Consider the following 19,239-nt stretch of genomic DNA (forward strand, 5'->3'; position numbering starts at 1 on the left):
AATTCCTGCTCCTGGAGTTGCTTGAGAATGGAGTTTCCTGACATAGGAACAGCACCCATCCCAGCACCCAGCCAGGAGGGAGAGCTCTCGTGGCTTCTGCTGTGCCACTGTCTGTCCCTGGCCCGCTTTCCGCAACTGCCCGGGCTTCCCGTGGCTGCTGTAACCAATTACCAGAAACATGGCGGCTTAAAACCACACACATAGTTCCCTCCCAGTTGTGGAGACCAGCAGTCCAACAGCAATTTCACTGGGCCGAAGCAAGATGTCAGTAAGGCCCTGCTCCCTCTGGAGGCTTCTGGGGCAGGGCAGGGGAGACTCTGTTCCCTGCCTCTGTCAGCTTTTGGTCGCCACCTGCGTTCCTTGGCTTGTGGGTGCGCGGCTCCAAGCTCTGCCCCTCATGTAAGGCTATTGTGATTGTGTTTAGGGCCCACTTGGATCACCCAGGACAGTCCCTTCACCTCAGGGTCCTTCATTTAATCATATCTGAAAAGACCATTTTTCCTTCTTAAAGTAACATTCACGGGTTCCAGGCGTTAGGATCTGATATCTTTGGGGACCATGACTCAGCCTCTCACTGCATCCCTCCTCCATCCTCCACTCCCCTGACACATGCCTGGAAGGCTGACCGCTACAGATCACATCAACAAGCTCCCCTGCCCTTTGACCTCAAGATGGTTTTGGCCAAAGGGAGGCACAGGCTAATATAACAAAATAAAAACTATAAAAAACAAAACAAAAAAACCAAAACCAAAACAAAACAAAAACAAAAACAAAGGGAGGCACAGGATGAGCACTGGAGGGTGGCTGGAGAATGCTGTCCTCCCCGCCCGCTGCCCTCCTTGGTTCCTGTTGGGTGGCCCCTCTGCCCCGGCACTGGTTCTCAGGGAGGCTCCGGGGGTCCATTTCTCCCCCTGGTTCCTCCAGGATGCAGCAGAATCTGGAAGGAGCCCTTTCCTTCTGTTGATGGACCCTGGGAGCCCTAACCCTGCACACACCTCTGTAAGCAGCATCTTTACCAGGAAGTGTGTTTAAGAATCTTCCTGAAGGGGGCTGTCCCAGTGCTAGCACAGGCTTTGTCATTACTCAGTGAGTGTTCATCGGGTGCTGGGCATCACGCCCTAGATGTCACGAGCTCTTTTCCTGCCACCCGTAACGGTCAGGACAACCCAGAGTGTCTCGGGGGGGGGGGGGCAATGTTGCTCCCGCGGAGAACCACTGCTCTGGGGGGAAATACAGGAACCAGGGATGGTGGTTGTCTCTGGGGAGTGGGATGAGGCCGGGGTCTTGCTTTTTCATTTTGTTCCCCTTTGTAACTTGTTCCTGCCAAGCCTCTTTGAAAATGAAGAACTCATTAAAGCCAAAAGCTGGAAGTTAAAATAAGAACAGGTGGTGGTGGAAGAGGCCCACGCCTTGTGTTTGTGGGTTCTCAAGGGGCTCTCGGTTGGGTCCTGTGGGAACTGCAGCATCCTTCTGGAGAATTCTTGCATTGGCTTTTTTCCTCTCTGCAAACACACCAGGCACTCAGCCCCCAGACCTTTGCTCATCTCTGCTCTCTGCCTAGACTCTCTTCTTCTGAGACCTTCACCTCCTCAGAGTCCTTCCACAGCCACCCTTGGCCCCTTGGCCAGGAGCACCCACCGTTTTCCTTACCACCCCTTACCTGTCACATATCCTGTTCATTTATTCTTGTCCACTTGCTCAGTGTCTTTCTCCCGCATGGGACTCTAAGCTCCCGAGGGCAGTGACTTTGTCCGGATGGGTGCGATGCCCTCCGTGCCTCACACACAGTAGGGCTCTCAATGCATTTCTGAAAGAATAACTCCTTACCCTCTTCACAGGCTTCCTCCCCATGAAAGGTCAGGCATGGTCACACACTTTGTAATACACTTTCCTTTTTCCTGCCTCTGTCAGCTCTCTGGAACCGTGCTGGGCGTTAGTAACAGCAGCTGAAGATGCTCACTGTCTGAGGCGGGTGGTGGGGCACCCAAGCCCTGGTTCTAGCGCCCCCACCTGTGTTCAATCAGGCAGGCTCCTTAACCGGAGTCTCCTTGTCCCTCTCTCTAGGCTGGGGATAACGGCACCCCCGTCACAGGGCTGGGGTGGGGATCAAATGGTGGGATGGTCAGTTTTACGCGTGAACTTGGCTAGACCAGAGTCCCCCATCGGTCAAACCCCCAGTTACTGTTGCCCTGAAGGTATTTTGTACATGCGAGTGACATCTCTAATCAGCTGAGAATGTTCTCAATCATCTGGGTGGGCTTGATTCAGTTGGTTGAAAGGCCTTTGGAGCAGAACGGAGGATTCTCAGAAGAAAGTCTGCTTGGGGACAACAGCTTCCCGTGCCTGCGAGTCTCCCGCCTGCCTGGCGGACGTCAGACCTGCCTAGCCAGCCCCACAGCCACATAAGCCAATTCCTGGCAACGAATCTCTCAGTGTGGGTCGGCTACTGGTTCTGTTTCTCGGCTGGAACCCTGATAGACACAAATGGGAGGATCTTAACGTGCTTAGAATAGAGCCCGGCGCGCACAAAGAGCTCAACAGACGGGAGCTGCCGTTCCAGTGGCCCCAGTGCCCTGCTGGTGCCAGGTAGCCTCGAACACATCCCCACTTCACAGTGACGCAAGACGGCATGCTCCCACTGTGCAGGTGAAGCCGGGAATGGGGTACACGACTGGTCCACACTCGGGGTGGTGCCGGGGTCCCATCACAGGTAGCCCTGCTCCAGCGCCCCATGGAAGACCACAAAAGTTCACACTCCCACATATGGTTTTTCGGGGGGCCCGTGTTGCTTTTTAAAAACAGTTACTAACAGTTTGAATCCAGAAATTTCACACTGGAATCTAGATGTCTGGAGTCTGCTGAAAACAAACAAACAAACAAACAAACAAACAAACAAACCAGAAACCGGAAGACCCAGCAGATCTCATTCCTGCTGGGGGAGAGGGGAGGTAAGAGTTGGAGCTGAGTTCGCTGCTGCTGGCGCCCCCTTCAGGTGGGGCACCTGCTCTCAAGATGGACGCGGTTCCCACCAGGCCAGCTGTGCTCATTTTGTTACTTGCTGGGCCCCTGTGGGCTTTTGAGTTTGCAGCCTCCGCACTCTAGTCTTTTTTTTTTTTTTTTTTAAAGATTTTATTTATTTATTTGACAGAGACAGCCAGCCAGTGAGAGAGGGAACACAAGCAGGGGGAGTGGGAGAGGAAGAAGCAGGCTCCCAGCAGAGGAGCCTGATGTGGGGCTCGATCCTGTAACGCCGGGATCACGCCCTGAGCCGAAGGCAGACGCTTAATGACTGAGCCACCCAGGCGCCCCCGCACTCTAGTCTTTTAAGGTCCGAAGAAAATTGCCAGGGGACAGGGACAATTGCTCCAGGGAACAAGGGTCCCGGGATAGGGGGTCCTGAGCAGTGTACAGGCTTGCTGTGTGGCCTGAGGCACTGTGAGCCTCCGTGTCCCCGTCTGCAATGAGGGGGGTGTGCAGGGCAGGCCTCATGATCCCCAGTGTCCCTGCAGAGAGACCTCTGGGGCTTCTATAGTGTTCCAGGCACTTCCCTCCCACGGGTCTCAGTTTCCCTCTGCAGAGGGCGGAGGCTAGCTTTGCTTGGCGATGCCAGAGGATGTAGGAGGGTCCCTGTCACTCTGGGTCACAGCGCCCGGGTGGACAATAGCATTAGCTCATCTGCTAGTGCTGCCTCCCCCCAGGCTCCTCTGTATGTCGTCTGTGCTCTTGCACGTAGGCCTGCCTGCCCTGACCGCGGCTCAAGGGCAGGGAGCAGGCATGACCCTGGCGGGGGAGGGGGCTGACGAACAGGCCCTGCTCGTGGGAGCCCTTGTGGGGTGAATGCGTGAGCTCCTAGCGCTGGTCTCTGGTCTTAGAGTCTCAAATGGAGTTGCCGCTCCTGCTTTGTAGGTCTGGGAAGTCTAACTGGGCCGGTAGATCTAGGCGTCTGTGAGCCACGTGTCTGTCTTGATCGGTCTGGGAGTCTTCCTGTCCACGATCGGTCCTTCTGGCTCAAGCCCCCTAGACTGTGGGAGAACCAGATCCTGGCATTCTCCTGCCTTGGCCAAGCCCGTCCCCTCTCTGGGTCCCCACCAATGGAGGGATACGACTAACTCCTTGATGCCTCGTCACAGGCTGAGCCGTGCCCTCCCCCTTGTGACCCCCTTTCCTCCGCAATTCCTATGTTGAAGCCCTAACCCCCAGTACCTCACACTGACTTTATTTGGAGACAGGGTCTTTAAAGAGATAATTAAGTTAGATGAAGCCATTAGGGTGAGCCCTAATCCATTACGACTGGTGTCCTCAGATTAGGACATAGACGTGTGCACAGGGAAGGCCATGTGAGGACATAAGGAGAAGGTGGCCGTCTATAAGCCAAGGGGAGAGCTCGGAGGGAACCAGCCCTGCTGATATCTTGGTCTTGGTTTTCTGGCCTCCGGAACTGTGAGAATATCTGTTGTTTAAGCTCCTGAGTCTGGAGTACTGTGTTATGGCAGCCCCGAGCGGACTAATAAGGCCCACCCCTCGTATTTACTGTTCTCTCCTGGCCGGACGCCACTTGTGGCCAAGGCTGCCTCCCCAGCTGGGGCAGGGGCTGGGCCTGGAGCCCCTCGGGGTCCTCACCACCCACAGCAAAGGGGGCTCTGCTGCGGGAAGGGGACTTGGCCTGAGGAACCAGACAGACATCTGGGTAAGACCCAGTCCTGTCAGTGGCCACACCTTGGAATAAGGAGGAGAAAATGTCAGCAGAGCCTCTGGACTCTGACCCTGAGGGGCTGGGTTTGCAGGTCCAGGGGCCCCTGACAATCTTTGTTCTAACGAGAGGTCTCTGGTGGTGCCAACAGGCAGTGGGTGAGTTCAGCTGACCTCGGCTGTGCAGCAGCCTGGCTGGCGGCCACTCCCAGCCCCAGCCCAGGGACTTACCTCCACCCAATGCCCAGCGGTTTCAGCTGCAGACTTCACAGCTGTTCCTGGCTCCTCCTGCAGCTCTGGCTTCTGGGTGACTGGGGCCTCTTTGGCCTTGGAAATGTTCCTGTCCTCCCACCACTGAAGCATCTTCATTCTAAGGTAATGAACCTTGTGGTTAATACTCTGCTCAGTCTCCCCTGCCCCCTCCCTACTCCTAGAAGGAGCCCTGGGCTGGGGGTCAGAAGACCCTTTCCCTCCATTTGCTGGTTCTGTGACCAGCACCCCCCCTCTCCTCATCAGATGGGCATACAAATCTCTACTCTCTTGGCCTGGATCCTCTCCCTAGCCTCTTTTCCAGCCTCCTGCCCCAAAGCTGGCCTGCATCTTCCCTGCTCCCAGCCATCCCATGGCTCCCCAGCCATGGCTCCATGCCAAAGTCCCAGCCCTCCAACCTAGTGGCCCTTCACAGCAGTGCCTTTCCTCAGCTTCTCTCCCAGTCCTGTAATGTCTCAATACGTATATGACTTTTTTCTAGACTATTTTTTTTTGCACCTTTCCTCTTTCTCATAATATTTCCACCGTATCTGTGCACAATAGTACACGGACAGCTTCCTCACTCTTTTTTACAGCTGCATCGTGCTCTGTTGTGTAGATGTGCCATAGACTACATAACTGGTCCCCTTCCTTTCTTGCCCTGGCAACTGCAACGGCCCTGCTTGCTGGTCCCCCTGCTTTACCCAGTCTGGCTCTTCCCCAGGAGCGGGAATACACATGGGACTTTGTTTGTATTCAGGTGTGGTGAAGCCAAGAGATCAGGGGACGGTTGCCATTGAAAAGATAGTTTGCTATTCAAAGTTCCCAAGAGGTGGGACGCTGGGTGGCTCAGTCGGTGAGGCATCTGCCTTCAGCTCAGGTCATGATCCCAGGGTCCTGGGATCGAGTCCTGCATCAGGCTCCCTGCTCAGCAGGGAGTCTGCTTCTCCCTCTCCCTCTGCCCCTCCCCTTGCTTGTGTGTGCACTCTCTCTGACAAATAAATAAAATCTTAAAAAAAAAAAAATCTCAGCGTTCCCAGGAGGGGGCACACCATGCCACACAGGGCCACAGGGGGAAGCACCAGGGGTGGTCAGGAGGTAGGAATGAGGGGGAAGCACGCGTGGCAGCTTTTACTGTGGTTTCCATGGGACTGGAATGGCACAGTAGGCAGGTTTAGGACTGGCCCACCAAAGTACCTCAGCTACCTGGACAGTAGTCGAGGATGGCCGTGTGACTGAAGCAGGGACAATCAGAGTCTTCTCTGGAATTGATACATCTCCAAGAGGCAGACAAATCCTGTTTCAGCTAGAGTTGCTGAGATAGGATACAGTCGTGTATCCTGGCCATCTTGCCACGAGGTGGAGAGAGCCTCCAGAGGTCAAGTAAACAGAGAAGGAAGCCGAGCAGAGGCACGGGGACAGCAGGCTCTTAATAATGTCATTTGCATACCTAGATCCGGTCGTGTCTGAAGTACAGATATTCCCTGTTATGGGCTGAATTGTGTTCCCCTCATCCCACCCAATTCGTTGGCTGAAGTTCCAACGCCTAGTACCTCAGAATGTCACTGTATTTGAAGACAGGGCCTTTAAACATGTAATGAAGGTAAAAGGAGGCCATATGGATGGGCCCTCATCCATGTGACTGTATTTGGATCGGGCCTTCAATGAGTGATTAAGTTAAATTGAGACCGTTAGGTGGGTCCTAATCCAATATGACTTGTGTCCTTGTAAGAAGAGGGACGGGGTGCCTGGTGGCTCAGCTGGTAAGTGGCAGACTCTGGATTTTGGCTCAGGTCACGATCTCAGGGTTGTGGGATCGACCTCGGCATCGGGCTCTACACTCAGCACAGAGTCTGCTTGTCCTTCTCCCTCGGCAACTCCCCCCACTCATTCTCTCTTGCTCTCTACGATAAATAAATAAAATCTTAAAGAAGAAGAAGAAGAAGAAGAAGAAGAAGAAGAAGAGGAGGAGGAGGAGGAGGAGGAGGAGGAGGAGGAGGAGGAGGAGGGGGAGGAGGAGGAGGGACAGACACCAGTGGTGTGTGTGTGCACACAGGAATGACCACGTGAAGAGGCAAGAGGGTGGCCATGTGCAAGCCAAGAGAGTCTCAGGAGAAACCAATCCTGCTGACATTTGGATCTTGGACTTCCAGCCTCCAGAACTCTGAGAAAATAAATCTCTGTTGTTGATGTCTTTGACTTAACAGATGGTCAATATGTTCCTGTGGCAGATTACATAGAGATGGCTGCAAATTTCTGGTACTCCTCCCATGGAGAAATGGGCTCTATTTTCTCTTCCCCTTGAATCTTGGCTAGTCTGTGACTTGCTCTAAGAGAATATGATGGAAATGACACTCTATCAATGCCAGGCCTCGCCTTGACAAGGACTGGCAACTTTTGCCTTGGAAGAGACCATGATAGACGAGGCTCTGACAACACTGCATGGAAAGCGAGAGGGGCCCAGCTGAGCCCAGCCCTCTGGCTGTCCACAGCAAAATGCCAGACATGTGACTGAAGGCATCTTGGACCCTCTGGCCCGGCCCAGCCCAGCCCAGCCCAGCAGCTAACTAAATACCACCAAGTGACCTCAGTGGATACCACAGGAAGCTGAAGAATCATTTAGTTGGGCCCTACTCAAATTCCTGATCCATGAAATTGAGCAATATACTAAAATTACCATTGTTTAAAGTCACTACCTTTAGGGGACTGTAATACAGCAACAAATAACCATAACTGTTCCCTTTTTCCATAAGCTTGCTGAATTCAGCTCCTGTCACTCACAGCTGGAAGAGTCCTAACTAATGTGACTTATCTCCTTTAACCATTATCCCTTATGCATTACTCCCCAAAACTTTTCCAACTATGACAGCTTAAATCCTAATACCGCGTGCTCTGCCTAGTTCTGTCCTATTCAGCTTTCTTATGCTCTCATCCAGTCTTGGGTTCCTGTTCTTTGATCTCACAGATGGAGGCTTCAGATCAAGACATCACATTCTCTAGCACCCACGAAAGCCCTCTTGGTTTCTCTTCCCTACCTCCCTACCCCACTGGGTACAATGGCTACCCATCCGAAGTGCTCTTTCCCTCCAGCTTTCACGTCTCTCTTGTCTCCCACCCGATCATCCTTCCATGGCATCCTGCTTCCAAAGACCCAAACCTAGATCAATGCCACCATTCTCTCTTTCTCTTCCAATGATCACTGCGGGGAGGGAACATTGCACAGCAGTGACATTGGTGCCCCTAACAATGAACAATTTCCAGTCACTGTCGGACTTTTGCTGCTGGTCACCAATAATTTTCCTTGTCCTCATGCGGATCCCACTCATTCTCCTCAGTGGCTATTCCAATCACCTCATCACCATCACCGCTCTTCTTAATCCCTTCCCCTCACCCCTGCTCCCACCCGCATCACTTTCAGCAGATGGCCTCGCCACCCTCCTTCACTGTGAAAAAAAAAAAAAAAACCCAAGGGTAGGAAGGCCTCACCCCACCCACCAGAATCATAAATGCTACCTAAAATGAACTAGGAAAATAAAGAACATCTGCCATTGGATTTTGAGAATAATTTTGAGAGTAAGGATAACCGACTGCTTTAGACCGTGCTGTTTCAGTGGCATGGTGCTGGAAAGCAGATTGCAGGGGACTGACGAATGTAAGCGTGTTGAGAATCAGGCAGTGGGTGTAAGCTCTCCTCTCAAAAAAAAACGGGATGGTACATAGAGGGAGTTTGTGGGGCTGAGGTAGGAGAGATTTGGGCATGTTTATATCCTTCAGAGAAAGAGCCAGTGAGGAAAGAATGATTGAAAATTGAGGAGACAGAAGGGATGATTAATTGAGTGTGGAGGAGATGGATTCCCAGGCAAAGGAGGGGAGGCTAACCTTGGACAGGAAGAGGGATGCCTCTTTCTCTGAAAAACGCAAGGAGTAAATCACCAGTGCCAGTGGCAGTAACTCTGTAGGTGTTGGGGAGTTGCTTTTTTCCTGTGAAGTAGGTAAAACTTGGTGCTGAGTGAGGGGGAGGAGATAAGAGAATCAGGGAAGGAAAGAAAACATCTGTAATACTGACAGGGCATCACATTGGGGAAGGCTCTCAGGGGTGTGTGGGAGGATTCCTTTTTTTTTTTTTTAAGATTTATTTGTTTTAGAGAGAGGGTGGGGGAGGGGCAGAAGGAAAGGGAAAGAAGCAGACTCCCTGCTGAGCCAAGAGCCCGATGTGGGGCTTGATCCCGGGACCCTGAGATCATGACCTGAGCTGAAATCAAGAGTCAGACACTTAACCAACTGAACCACCCAGGTGCCCTGTGTGGGAGGATTTCTGGGCAGAATGGATGCTACCTTCCCCTGCAAGGATGGAGATTCTGAAGGGTGGGGTTCCCTTAGTACCTCCCTTTCTATGGACCTCTATGCTAGCACGTGCTTACTTGTCTATAACCCTGGAAAATGCAGGACACGGGGCAAGAGGAAAAACAGAGAAAAAAAGAAAGTCTGAGAAATAGTAAATGAAAAGCCCACAGGGAAAGGAAAGGGTGGAGGCAACATATAAAACAATGATTGAAAAACTTCCAGGATTGATACAAGACACCAGAGCACAGATGAAAGAGGCCAAACAAATGTACATAACAGCAAACAAACAAACAAAGACAGCCACACTTAGTCACATCAGAGTAGAACCATTAGCACTAATAATATCCAAAAGCCCAGATGGCTGTAGGGGCCCTGAAAAGGCGCCCAGCCCAGTGCCAGGGAACATTTCCTGGAGCGCATGATGGAAGGGCTGTGAGCTGAGCCCTAAATGATGAGTAAATGTCAGCCAGGTGAGAGAGGGGAGCAGGGATGGGAGGTGAGGTGCAGAGGAGGGCACTGAGCAGAAGTCACCGTATGACTAGAAAAGATGAACTTGATTTAAGGCTAGGTATCTGTGGGACACAGCCTTCCTCAAGTGTAGAATACACATTCTTTTTAAGCCAATGTGGAATAGTTATAAAAAGTACACAAAAATTGTGCCACAAAGGAAATGAATTGAAATAATGCATAGTAATAAATCCACTTAATGGATTTAAAGTAGAAATAAAGAAAACAGGATTATTAGAACACTGGTGTGTCTAAGAAAAACTCTCCTGGTTCAAAAATCATAATGGAAATGAGAAATATTTTAACCAAGTGATACTAAAATACTTTATATTAAAGTTTGTGAGATGCAGCTAAAGTTGTGCTTAGAGGGAAATTTATAGCCTTAAACGCAAGTATTGGAGAAGAAGAATGGCTAAACGTTAAGAGAGCAAAGAACTGGAAGAATGATAATGAAGGAAATAAGGAACATAAATAAATGTAGTAGATGTTGGAAAAGGCTTGATGATGTATTTCAACCTGATACTCACGTGAGGAGGACAAGGAAGAAGAGGAGCAGTGCGGTTAAAATGGATCCATACACAATGCCCTGGGTCAGCCCTTTCACGAACACACTGGAACCTGAATGCTTATCTGGAATCAGAGGGGAGTGAGAGTGGTTTTTTTCCCCCCTAAGGCTGTGAAGTCTGAGCTACCACTCTCTCCTCTGGCCCTGTGCCCATCCTCATTCTGACCCCCAGGTGTTGTTGTTCTAGCCCGGTCAGTAGACCCTTGTGTGCCTACCTGGTAGGAGGAAGACGCGTGAAGCATGGGTTCCATATTCGTTCTTCCCCTCACAGTGGAGATTCATGAGTATGTCTGGCTCCCCGGTGAGGCTGATGGTGCTGTTGTTCCAGGCGCCAAGTATGGTGGAAGTCACCTGGAGGATGTTAGCTGTGTTGTTCACACTCACAGGGACACCTTCCATCAACCACTGCATGGAGGGTGTAGGGAGCCCATGGAAGGAACAGCTGCACTGCAGAGGCTTCTCCAAGGAACAAGAGGGATCGAGCAGCCTTGTGGGTGCTGTGGGGAGAGAGGGTCAGCAGTCAGCAAGGCATCCTGACTTCCTTTCTCCACTTCCTCCAGGATCCAGCCTTTTCCTTATTCCCGATTCCCAAGGAGCTTCAGAAAGACTTTCTGGAAGCCCAGGGGAACCAGGCTTCTCAGACCAGTTCCCCTTCATCCTCTTCCTCATCTGTGTCTGATTTTCGCTCAGCTCTTATCTCGGGTTTTTCAGCCACAGAAGCCTGGTAAAGATGTGACAGCTTCCCAGACTCCTCCCACTCAACCTCACCCTAAGGACTCAGGAATTTCTCCTGAGCCCACCACTTCTCCCAGACTCTGGATCTTCCTTTGCCCACCAGCACTCACAGACCACTTGGAATGTGACCACGGCACTTCCGCTGAACATAGCTGGGGAGAAATTCAACTAACATCCGACAGTGGTGTCGTAATCCTGAGGCTTCAGGGCGAAGTGCAGCCGTTGGAGGAGCTGCTGGAGCTCTCTGTGTTGGAGAACATGGTGGGCCAATTCCAGGAAAGGAAAGGGGCTTTGCTTTCTTTTCAGGTGCCTTTGATGGTACAAGTCAAGGTCAGAGGAGCCCCAGCCACAAGAATCTCTAGGACGTGGAGCTCTGGTTTCTGCGTCTGGTCTGAAGGGAAAGACAGATTGGACTGAAATGAGGGACCCTCATGGATACTTCAATGATGCACAGCATTCCAGGTTACAAAGTGCTTTCTCACCCATAAGTTCACTTGGTCCCCCTCCTGAACTCTGATAACCTCATGGAACCCAAGACTGTTACTGTTGGACAGATTTTCACAAGTATATTTCCCTTCTCTGCGCTGTCTAGGTGAGCAAACCGAAGAGACTTGTTTAAGGAGGCAGAGCTTGAACCTGAACCCTAGACTCTCAAGCCTGAGGGTGAGAGAATTTTCTGAGGATCTACATTGCCTATGATTCCTTACCTGTCCCCCAGCCCGGACCTCCTACGGTCAGCTCCTATGCTGCATCTTTCCTCCCAATCCAACGCTCCCCTCAGGCTCTGCCCCTTCACAGCAGATCTGCGATCACTTCCCCCTCCACCTCTTACTTGCCGGATGCTGTGGGGCCAGTCACTTCCCCTCTCTTTGCCGTTTCTATTTGGAAAAATAAAATGATCAATCGTACCTATATCGTTGTATTATTGTTGTAAAAATGAAATGCCTAGGATTTTATAAAGCCCTATGAAGTAAAAACCACACAATGACCTCTAAGAACATCTTCTTAGAGTTCCTCCTTTACAAACCACCCATCGAATGAGATTGAATGTCGTCTGATATGGAGAGTTTGAGATCCTCGTACAGGAAGGACCCTTGTGTTCTAGATCTGCACCGAATAAGGCCATGCTGTCCCTTTTAAGTACATTGTAGATCAGCAGGGTACAGTCTTGTTCTTTGAGATTTCAAATAGTGTGGAACCTGCCCTTGGTGTTATCATCTACGGTAGCACTGGGTTGATTTACGGCTATGCAGGAACTGACATTTTTATTGAGCTAGTAGGCCATGGGTACAGAATTGCTTGGGGATTCCTTGGGAAGTTCAAATATTCAAAGGATTATAACCTCTTCCACTGGTATCTTCTTGACTTCCACCAAAACATGAGAAAGTAACCCTGTGGGGAGGGATTTAAGTTGAAAAGCTGACTTACCTAGTGTCCTCCAGTGTCCCACTTGTGCATTAAAGGACTGACCTTACCCTAGAAAGGTCTGACCCTCTCCCAGCTCTCAGGAGGTAACCTCTAAGTCCTTGGAATGTCCTTCGGATAAGAGTGTCTATTTACCTAAGGCCATGGGCCATGACAGAAAGTGATTTATGGTGGGGACCTTGGTCCACATGTGGTATCAGCTTGACCACTGGACGAGTTGGAGACTAAGGTCAGCCATGCCTATGGGACCAGGCCCCCAATAAAAACCCTGAACACTAAAGCTCAGTGAGTTTCCCTGCTTGGCAACACTGGGCATATCACGGAACATTATTGCCAGGAGAAGTAAACACAACTCTACTGGGAGAGGACAGCTGAAACTCATGCCTAGTCTCTCCTAGATCCTGCCCTACATGTCTCTCCCCTCTGCTGATTTTAATCTCCATTTGTTTGCTGTAATAACCTGTAACTGAAAATATAACAGTTCCACTGAATTCTGTGAGTCTTTCCTGTGAATCATTGAACCCGAGGGTGGTCTTGTGGACTCCTAAGTGCGCCGCCCCAATTTAGCCTGCTGGGGTTTTTTGTTGTTCTTATCGTTGGTAGTAATTGTATCTTGTGAAGTTGGCCATGTGGCTCCATTTCTGAATCTGTTTCTCAATGAGAAAAATGGGCACAATACGATCAGTGCTGCAATGCTGTGAGAATTAACAGATATTAACTACAGATGCACGTAGTGCCCTATAATAATTGTAGGTTGTAACTTAGCTCACTGAACAATTACTCTTTTCCCTTTCTTTCTTCATTTCCCAGGTGACAGCTCCCTTGGGTACAAAATGGAGGGGAGCTGGGGCGCCTGGGTGGCACAGCGGTTAAGCGTCTGCCTTTGGCTCAGGGCGTGATCCCGGCGTTGTGGGATCGAGCCCCACATCCGGCTCCTCTGCTATGAGCCTGCTTCTTCCTCTCCCACTCCCCCTGCTTGAGTTCCCTCTCTCGCTGGCTGTCTCTATCTCTGTTAAATAAAAAAAAAAAAAAATCTTCAAAATGGAGGGGAGCTGAACTTCATGGTTCCCGAGGCCACTCGTAGTAATGACATCCTAAAATTATGGTAGTAATACTGACCTGAGTAAGTGTTTATAGACTTTTCCAACACCTTCATAGAAATCAGGTTAAGCCATCCTTATAATGTTTTTTATAGTCCCTTAGACACATGGGAAACTGGAGCTCAGAGAGGTTAAGGGCCCTGCTTCAGGTTATAGAGAAAGGAGTAACAGCAACAGGCCTAGAACCTGGCTTTCCAGACATTAAGTCCAGTATTCCAAAACATCACCACCAGGGATCTCAACACTCTTGGTTCTGGAACACCATGCTACTTCTCTAAGATGTGACTTAATAACACCTGTCACACAGATGATGGTGCTGAGAGAGCAGATGTGTATACGTTTATCCCTGAAGTTCTAGAGTGGCATGGGCATGGCATTAAAATGGAACTAGGAGTCAGAAGAGTTGGGCACTCCAATAGCGAAATTTCTAGTGACTTGTGGCAAGTTGCTCAATCTCCCAAGGCCTGTTTCCTTATCTGTGAAATGAGGACAATAATTCCTCAGGGAGTTGTTGGGTAGATGAAATGGGACACACTGTGGGTCACAGAATATACACATGGGAGCGGTCTGTTACTTATTATTTATCAAATACTTAATTCTCTATGTCTCCACCTCTTCACCTTACTTCACCCCTGCCCGTCTTCCACTCCCCACCCATACCCACCTCACCCCTACCCTTTTTTGGCTTCCTCAGACACCTCCTACCCTGCTTCTCGTTCCATGTACCCAAACATAACAGCAGCAATGACATCAGCACCAACAGGATCTCAGGGACAAGAGAGGGCCAGGACCTCACCTGCTTCTGACTCTGGCCTCATCCATATGTTGTGAAGGGCAGGATTTGGAAGGGAGGAGAGGGTCGGCAGTAAAAGGCATGAGGTGGAGGTAGAGGTAAATTCATAGTCTACTAGGGGCTTTTGTCTCTTCAGTCATTCTGAAGTTCTGTTGACCTTGAGAGTTAGAAGCCTCATGGGAACAGATGCTACGGGACTTCAAGGACAGAACAGCATCTCCAAGTCTCTCTCTGAGGCCCCAATACCATGTGTTTCTTCTTTCTCCTCCAGGCTTCAACCCCAGGTCCTTCCCTCTTAGAAGATCCTCAGCTTCCAGGCTGAAAAGCTTGGCCTGTCTCCCAAGTCGATGGGGGAAGTCATGAACATCCCTTTCAAAGGTTTTGAACCATGGGGAACAGGTTTGGGTGTCATAAAGATCACTATGGATCTGCATCCAGGAGAAAGAAATAGTTCACGAGGAAGATAATGTGGCCTGGGCCGAAACAGTGGCTATGTGGCTGGAAAGGACAGGATATATTTAAGGGGTATTTGAGCAATAAAAGACATTTCTATGTCTACAGGATACATTCCAAACTCCTTTGCCTTGCATTTGAGGCTGTCCATGATTTTGTCCCACACTTGCCCTATCTCCACTGCTGCCTTCCTCAGCCTCTGCCATTTTTTGCCTGCCAACGAGAAAAGTACCTTTCCACATATAGTCTATACATTCCTGTCCCTGTATGTTTACTCGGGCCACTCTTCGTGACATCCTTCTGCAACTCTCCCCTCTGCCCACATTCAAATCCTATCTCTCTTTCTAAGTCCAGGTCAAATGTAACTTCCTTCAGGTAGCCTTCCAGGATCTCCACAACCAGAAAGAAGCTTCCATTCCTAGACTCACTTCAAGACCCCTATCTGTTCATCTCTTTTGGGGCAATGTCCCAAACTCCGAGAGTTGCCCTACCTAATAACCACCCTCCTGTGTATCCTTATAATTTCAAATTTGTTCAGGTGATCAACCTCCAGTTAAAAAAACAAAAAACAAAAAACAAACCTCTATTTCTCTGCCTCCTCTACGTCCAGGAATGGCTCTATGACGTAGCTGTGGCTGATAAGCCAAGTACAAGAAAAATGTCTTGTGCAAATAGAAGCCTATTCAGGAGCGCCTGGGTGGCTCAGTCGTTAAGCGTCTGCCTTCGGCTCAGGGCGTGATGGGATCGAGCCCCGCATCAGGCTCCTCCGCTGGGAGCCTGCTTCTTCCTCTCCCACTCCCCCTGCTGTGTTCCCTTTCTTGCTGCCTGTCTCTCTGTCAAATAAATAAATAAAATCTTAAAAAAAAAAAAAGTCTATTCAGCCTTTACCCCACTTTCTTTACCATTACAATGGAGCTCTGAAGGTCTGTTTTTTGCATATAATACTAGCGAATGGAATTCCAGACCCTGGTTTTAAAAAAATAAGTTTTCATAATAAAAGGAAACAAGTCTTAGAAAGAATTGAAAAAGATGTTCACTTCCCCTGAAGCTATAAATCAAAAGATATTGTTCTGTGTTATAAAAGGGCTCAAGAAATCTGATTTGATATTGTACAAAACTGAGAATGTTTATAAGAATATAACTTATGTTCTCCTTTGCAAGATACAGTTTTGTATGAATATTCATGACTATTACTGACTTGTTCTGTTCTCTGTTGATACAAATCCGCCCTTGGAAGAACAATTTAAACAAAGTGGTCTTATGAGACTCTAAAGACATTAGAAATGATTCCATGTCTTAAGAAAATGATATCCAAATAGAATGGAATTCTGACCAGTTGTCTTATTTGATAATTTCTTGCTCTGGTAACAATCATATTATAATTGACATCTCTGTTTTCTTAAATTGTATCCATAGGATTGTATTCTTCTCTTCTCCCACATGTGCAATGCAAATAAAAAGCTTGGGCTCTGCTAGATTTATTATTAAGCAAATATTTTGAGAGACTTGTCTACTTAGAATACCAACCACGAGGCTACCTGCTGAAGAGTCAGGGATTTCTGCTTTTCTGATATTAGCACCATTTTCTCTTTGTTGCTCTCTTCTTTTTCAAAACGTTTCCTCTCTTGCTCCTCCTTCTCCTCTTTCCCTGGAATATGGACGTGATGCTGGAGGTGGAGCAGCCATTTGGCAACCATGAGATCACCATAAGGATCAAAGCCACAGACTAAGGATGTCGTTGACAACAGTATATGGGTTCCGGTTCTCTGACAGCCTGTGGAGCTATGTTCACCTCGTACAGCCTACTAATACGCTTCCTCTTCATTTGGTTCTTGCTCTAGTTGGGAAATTGATGAAATATCCTACCAGGGGAACCATCCAAGAGTGAGGTTCTTGAGGAAAGGTCCTACATCAAATAGATCTTTGTGTCCTCCACTGTCTTAGAAAGGTTCTTGTCTGATAAATATTCACTGAAAAAATGTATAAGCACAAGTCTTGATGATTTTCAAACGATTAGTTTCCGGTTTAATTCCACTGTGGTCAGAAAACATACTTCGTATGATTTCAATTCATTTAAATTTGTGGAGGCTTGTTTTATAGCTCAGAACATGGTCTAAGTGTTCCAGGAGCTGTTGAGTAGAACATGTATTCTACTATTGTTGGATAGAATATTCTAGAAATGTCACCTAAGTCTATTTGGTTGATGGTATTCTTTTTTTTTTTTTTTTAAGATTTTATTTATTTGACAAAGAGAGAGAGTATGAGCACAAGCACTGAAAGCAGCAGGCAGAGGGAGGAGGAGAAGCAGGCTCCCTGCTGAGCAAGGAGCCGGATGTGGGGCTTGATCCCCGGACTCTGGGATCATGACCTGAGCCAAGGCAGACGCTTAACAGACTCAGCCACCCAGGCACTCCAATTGATGGTAGTCTATATCCAAACCAATTTTTTCATCTGCTTGCTCAGTTACTGAGAGGGGAGAGTTGGTTTCCCTAGTTCTCCTTTCAGTTAGGTTAGGTGGGTTTTTTTTTTTTAATTCTTGAAATTAAAAATTTTAATAAGAAATTAATTCTCAGAATCTAATTGAATATAGTGATTTATTTACAACCTCAATCAAAGATTGAGGAGAGCTCTGAGGTGTTTCCGGACAGGGCTTTGCCAGTAACTCACTGGAAACTTTAGACAAGGGCTGTTCCCTCACTGGTTTCCCCCCATCTCCCCCCGTTTTCTGTAAAACGAGCAGGTGTTATTGCCTAGTGTGTAATGGTCCTTCTGACTTCAAAATTCTGATATCTTCCAAGTCTCATTCCCTTCTCCAGGGCTTGGCGCAGCCATGGGCTGTCTCCACAAGAAACCTCTTTCCGCTAAACAATCATTTCCCTTTCCAGACTTCGACCCCTAGTCTTGGGTGCCCACAGCTCCAGCCTGGACCCTCCTCAGCACGTCTCCACCCTGCTATTTCCTTGACAACGCCATCCTTGAGTTTGGCTACGTGCACGTGGCACATAGCCAAACTCACCGATTGGCTGACTTACTACTTAACAGGAACTTACTTTCCAGAGGGACGAATTGATTGGCTGATTTAACGCCTCCCGACGAGCCGGATCAACTGACATGTACAATAAGCATGTGTGCGACTACTGAGTGACTCACTGGGAAGGGACTGAGGTAGAGGAAAGCTAACTGATTAGCTCACTCGTAACCAGTTCACTAGGTGGCCTGTGAGTCCCCAGCCTCACCAACGTCCCAAAGGCCAGAGGTCACGTGGGGATGCTGCTCCCCAAAGCCCCGCCCCTCGGGCCTGCCAGTGAGCACACGCGAATCTGTCCAGAGCCAATCAGGGCCTGACGATGCACGTGGGGGCTGCTGGGACAGGGAGAGACCACGAAGTAGAACCGTTGGTCGCCCGCGCTTGAGGAGGTCTGGAGCCACCGATGCTTCGTTCATCTTGAGCCGGAGGTTCTAGGCCCCTATCGGCCCTGGAGACACAGGCCAGTCGGTCTGTAAGGGATACTCCTTCCTCAAGCCAGTATTCGTGGGCAAGCAGGTGATGGGGCGGATTGAAAGCCATCTACCAAGGAACAAAATGCCAAGTGCTTAAGCCTCAGGGCCAATCGGAAGGCATCTTGGTACCCCTTCCTTTCCTGCAAGCAAGATCCCATTCACGAACGAACCGAGACACACGAGGAAGACCCAGCACTCCAATCTCTGTCAAAGCCTATCCCTTACCTATTCCCAACCCAGTTCCCATCCTCTCTCCCATTTCTCTTCTAGATGGCCTTCTCCACTCCTTAGGAGCCTGCTTTCCGAAATTACAAAGCACACAAGGAAATAACCCTCCCTCCGTGAGTGAGGATAAAACTTCTCACCAGAGCCTTCGAAAGCTCTGGCACCTGAGGATCTCACCCTTCCATCTGCGCTCTGGTGTATAGACCCCCCTCTGGGCTCTTGGACTCACTCAACTTCTCCCATCCCAGAGCCTAGAATCTGCTGTTCTGCTGATCGGTCCCTAATAATCCTTTCTGTCTCAGCACAAATGTCACTTTCTCAGAGAGGCCTTCTCTGATTGGCTAATCCAAACTAGGTTCCTCCCCTGGTCCCTTACACTTTCTCATAGTGTTAGGTCCTTTTTCTTCCTAGCACTTGTCAACATTTTAAGCTGCAATTTTGCGTTTATTTCTTCATCGTGTACCTGTGTAGACCACGAGCTTCATTTCATGGAGGCAGAGCCAGTGTCTCTGGCTTGTTCACCTCATTATCTGGCACAAAGTGGATGCTCCTATTTCCGTCGAATGTGTGAACTGCATGCCAAAAGGGCGCCCGTGCACGCGAGGGCTTGTATAAACATGTGCTCTTGAGTACAGGATGACCATCACATTGGT

The 19,239-nt window shown here is 49.2% G+C and overlaps 1 protein-coding gene across 3 annotated transcripts in view; it reads right to left on the reverse strand.

Annotated features, from left to right (window-relative positions):
* Positions 1-3,104: 3,104 nt before the first annotated feature.
* The window catches only part of SIGLECL1 (SIGLEC family like 1), a 31,650-nt gene continuing 15,515 nt past the window's right edge, over positions 3,105-19,239 (reverse strand). Inside the window, exons 5-9 of one of the 3 annotated variants that reach the window (XM_044380032.3) lie at positions 11,263-11,480; positions 10,570-10,851; positions 10,317-10,419; positions 4,921-5,059; positions 3,105-4,022 (exon numbers count right to left, since the gene is read on the reverse strand). In XM_044380032.3, the coding sequence (XP_044235967.1) occupies positions 3,936-4,022; positions 4,921-5,059; positions 10,317-10,419; positions 10,570-10,851; positions 11,263-11,480 (829 nt within the window). In that variant the 3' untranslated portion in view covers positions 3,105-3,935. Of the gene's footprint in view, positions 4,023-4,920; positions 5,060-10,316; positions 10,420-10,569; positions 10,852-11,199; positions 11,481-11,955; positions 18,429-19,239 lie in introns of those variants that run through there. The other 2 variants (XR_008960173.1, XM_044380034.3) reach the window with 2 other exon arrangements.

Source organism: Ursus arctos, unplaced genomic scaffold (genome assembly GCF_023065955.2).
Source record: "Ursus arctos isolate Adak ecotype North America unplaced genomic scaffold, UrsArc2.0 scaffold_19, whole genome shotgun sequence".
Taxonomy (NCBI): Eukaryota; Metazoa; Chordata; class Mammalia; order Carnivora; family Ursidae; genus Ursus; species Ursus arctos.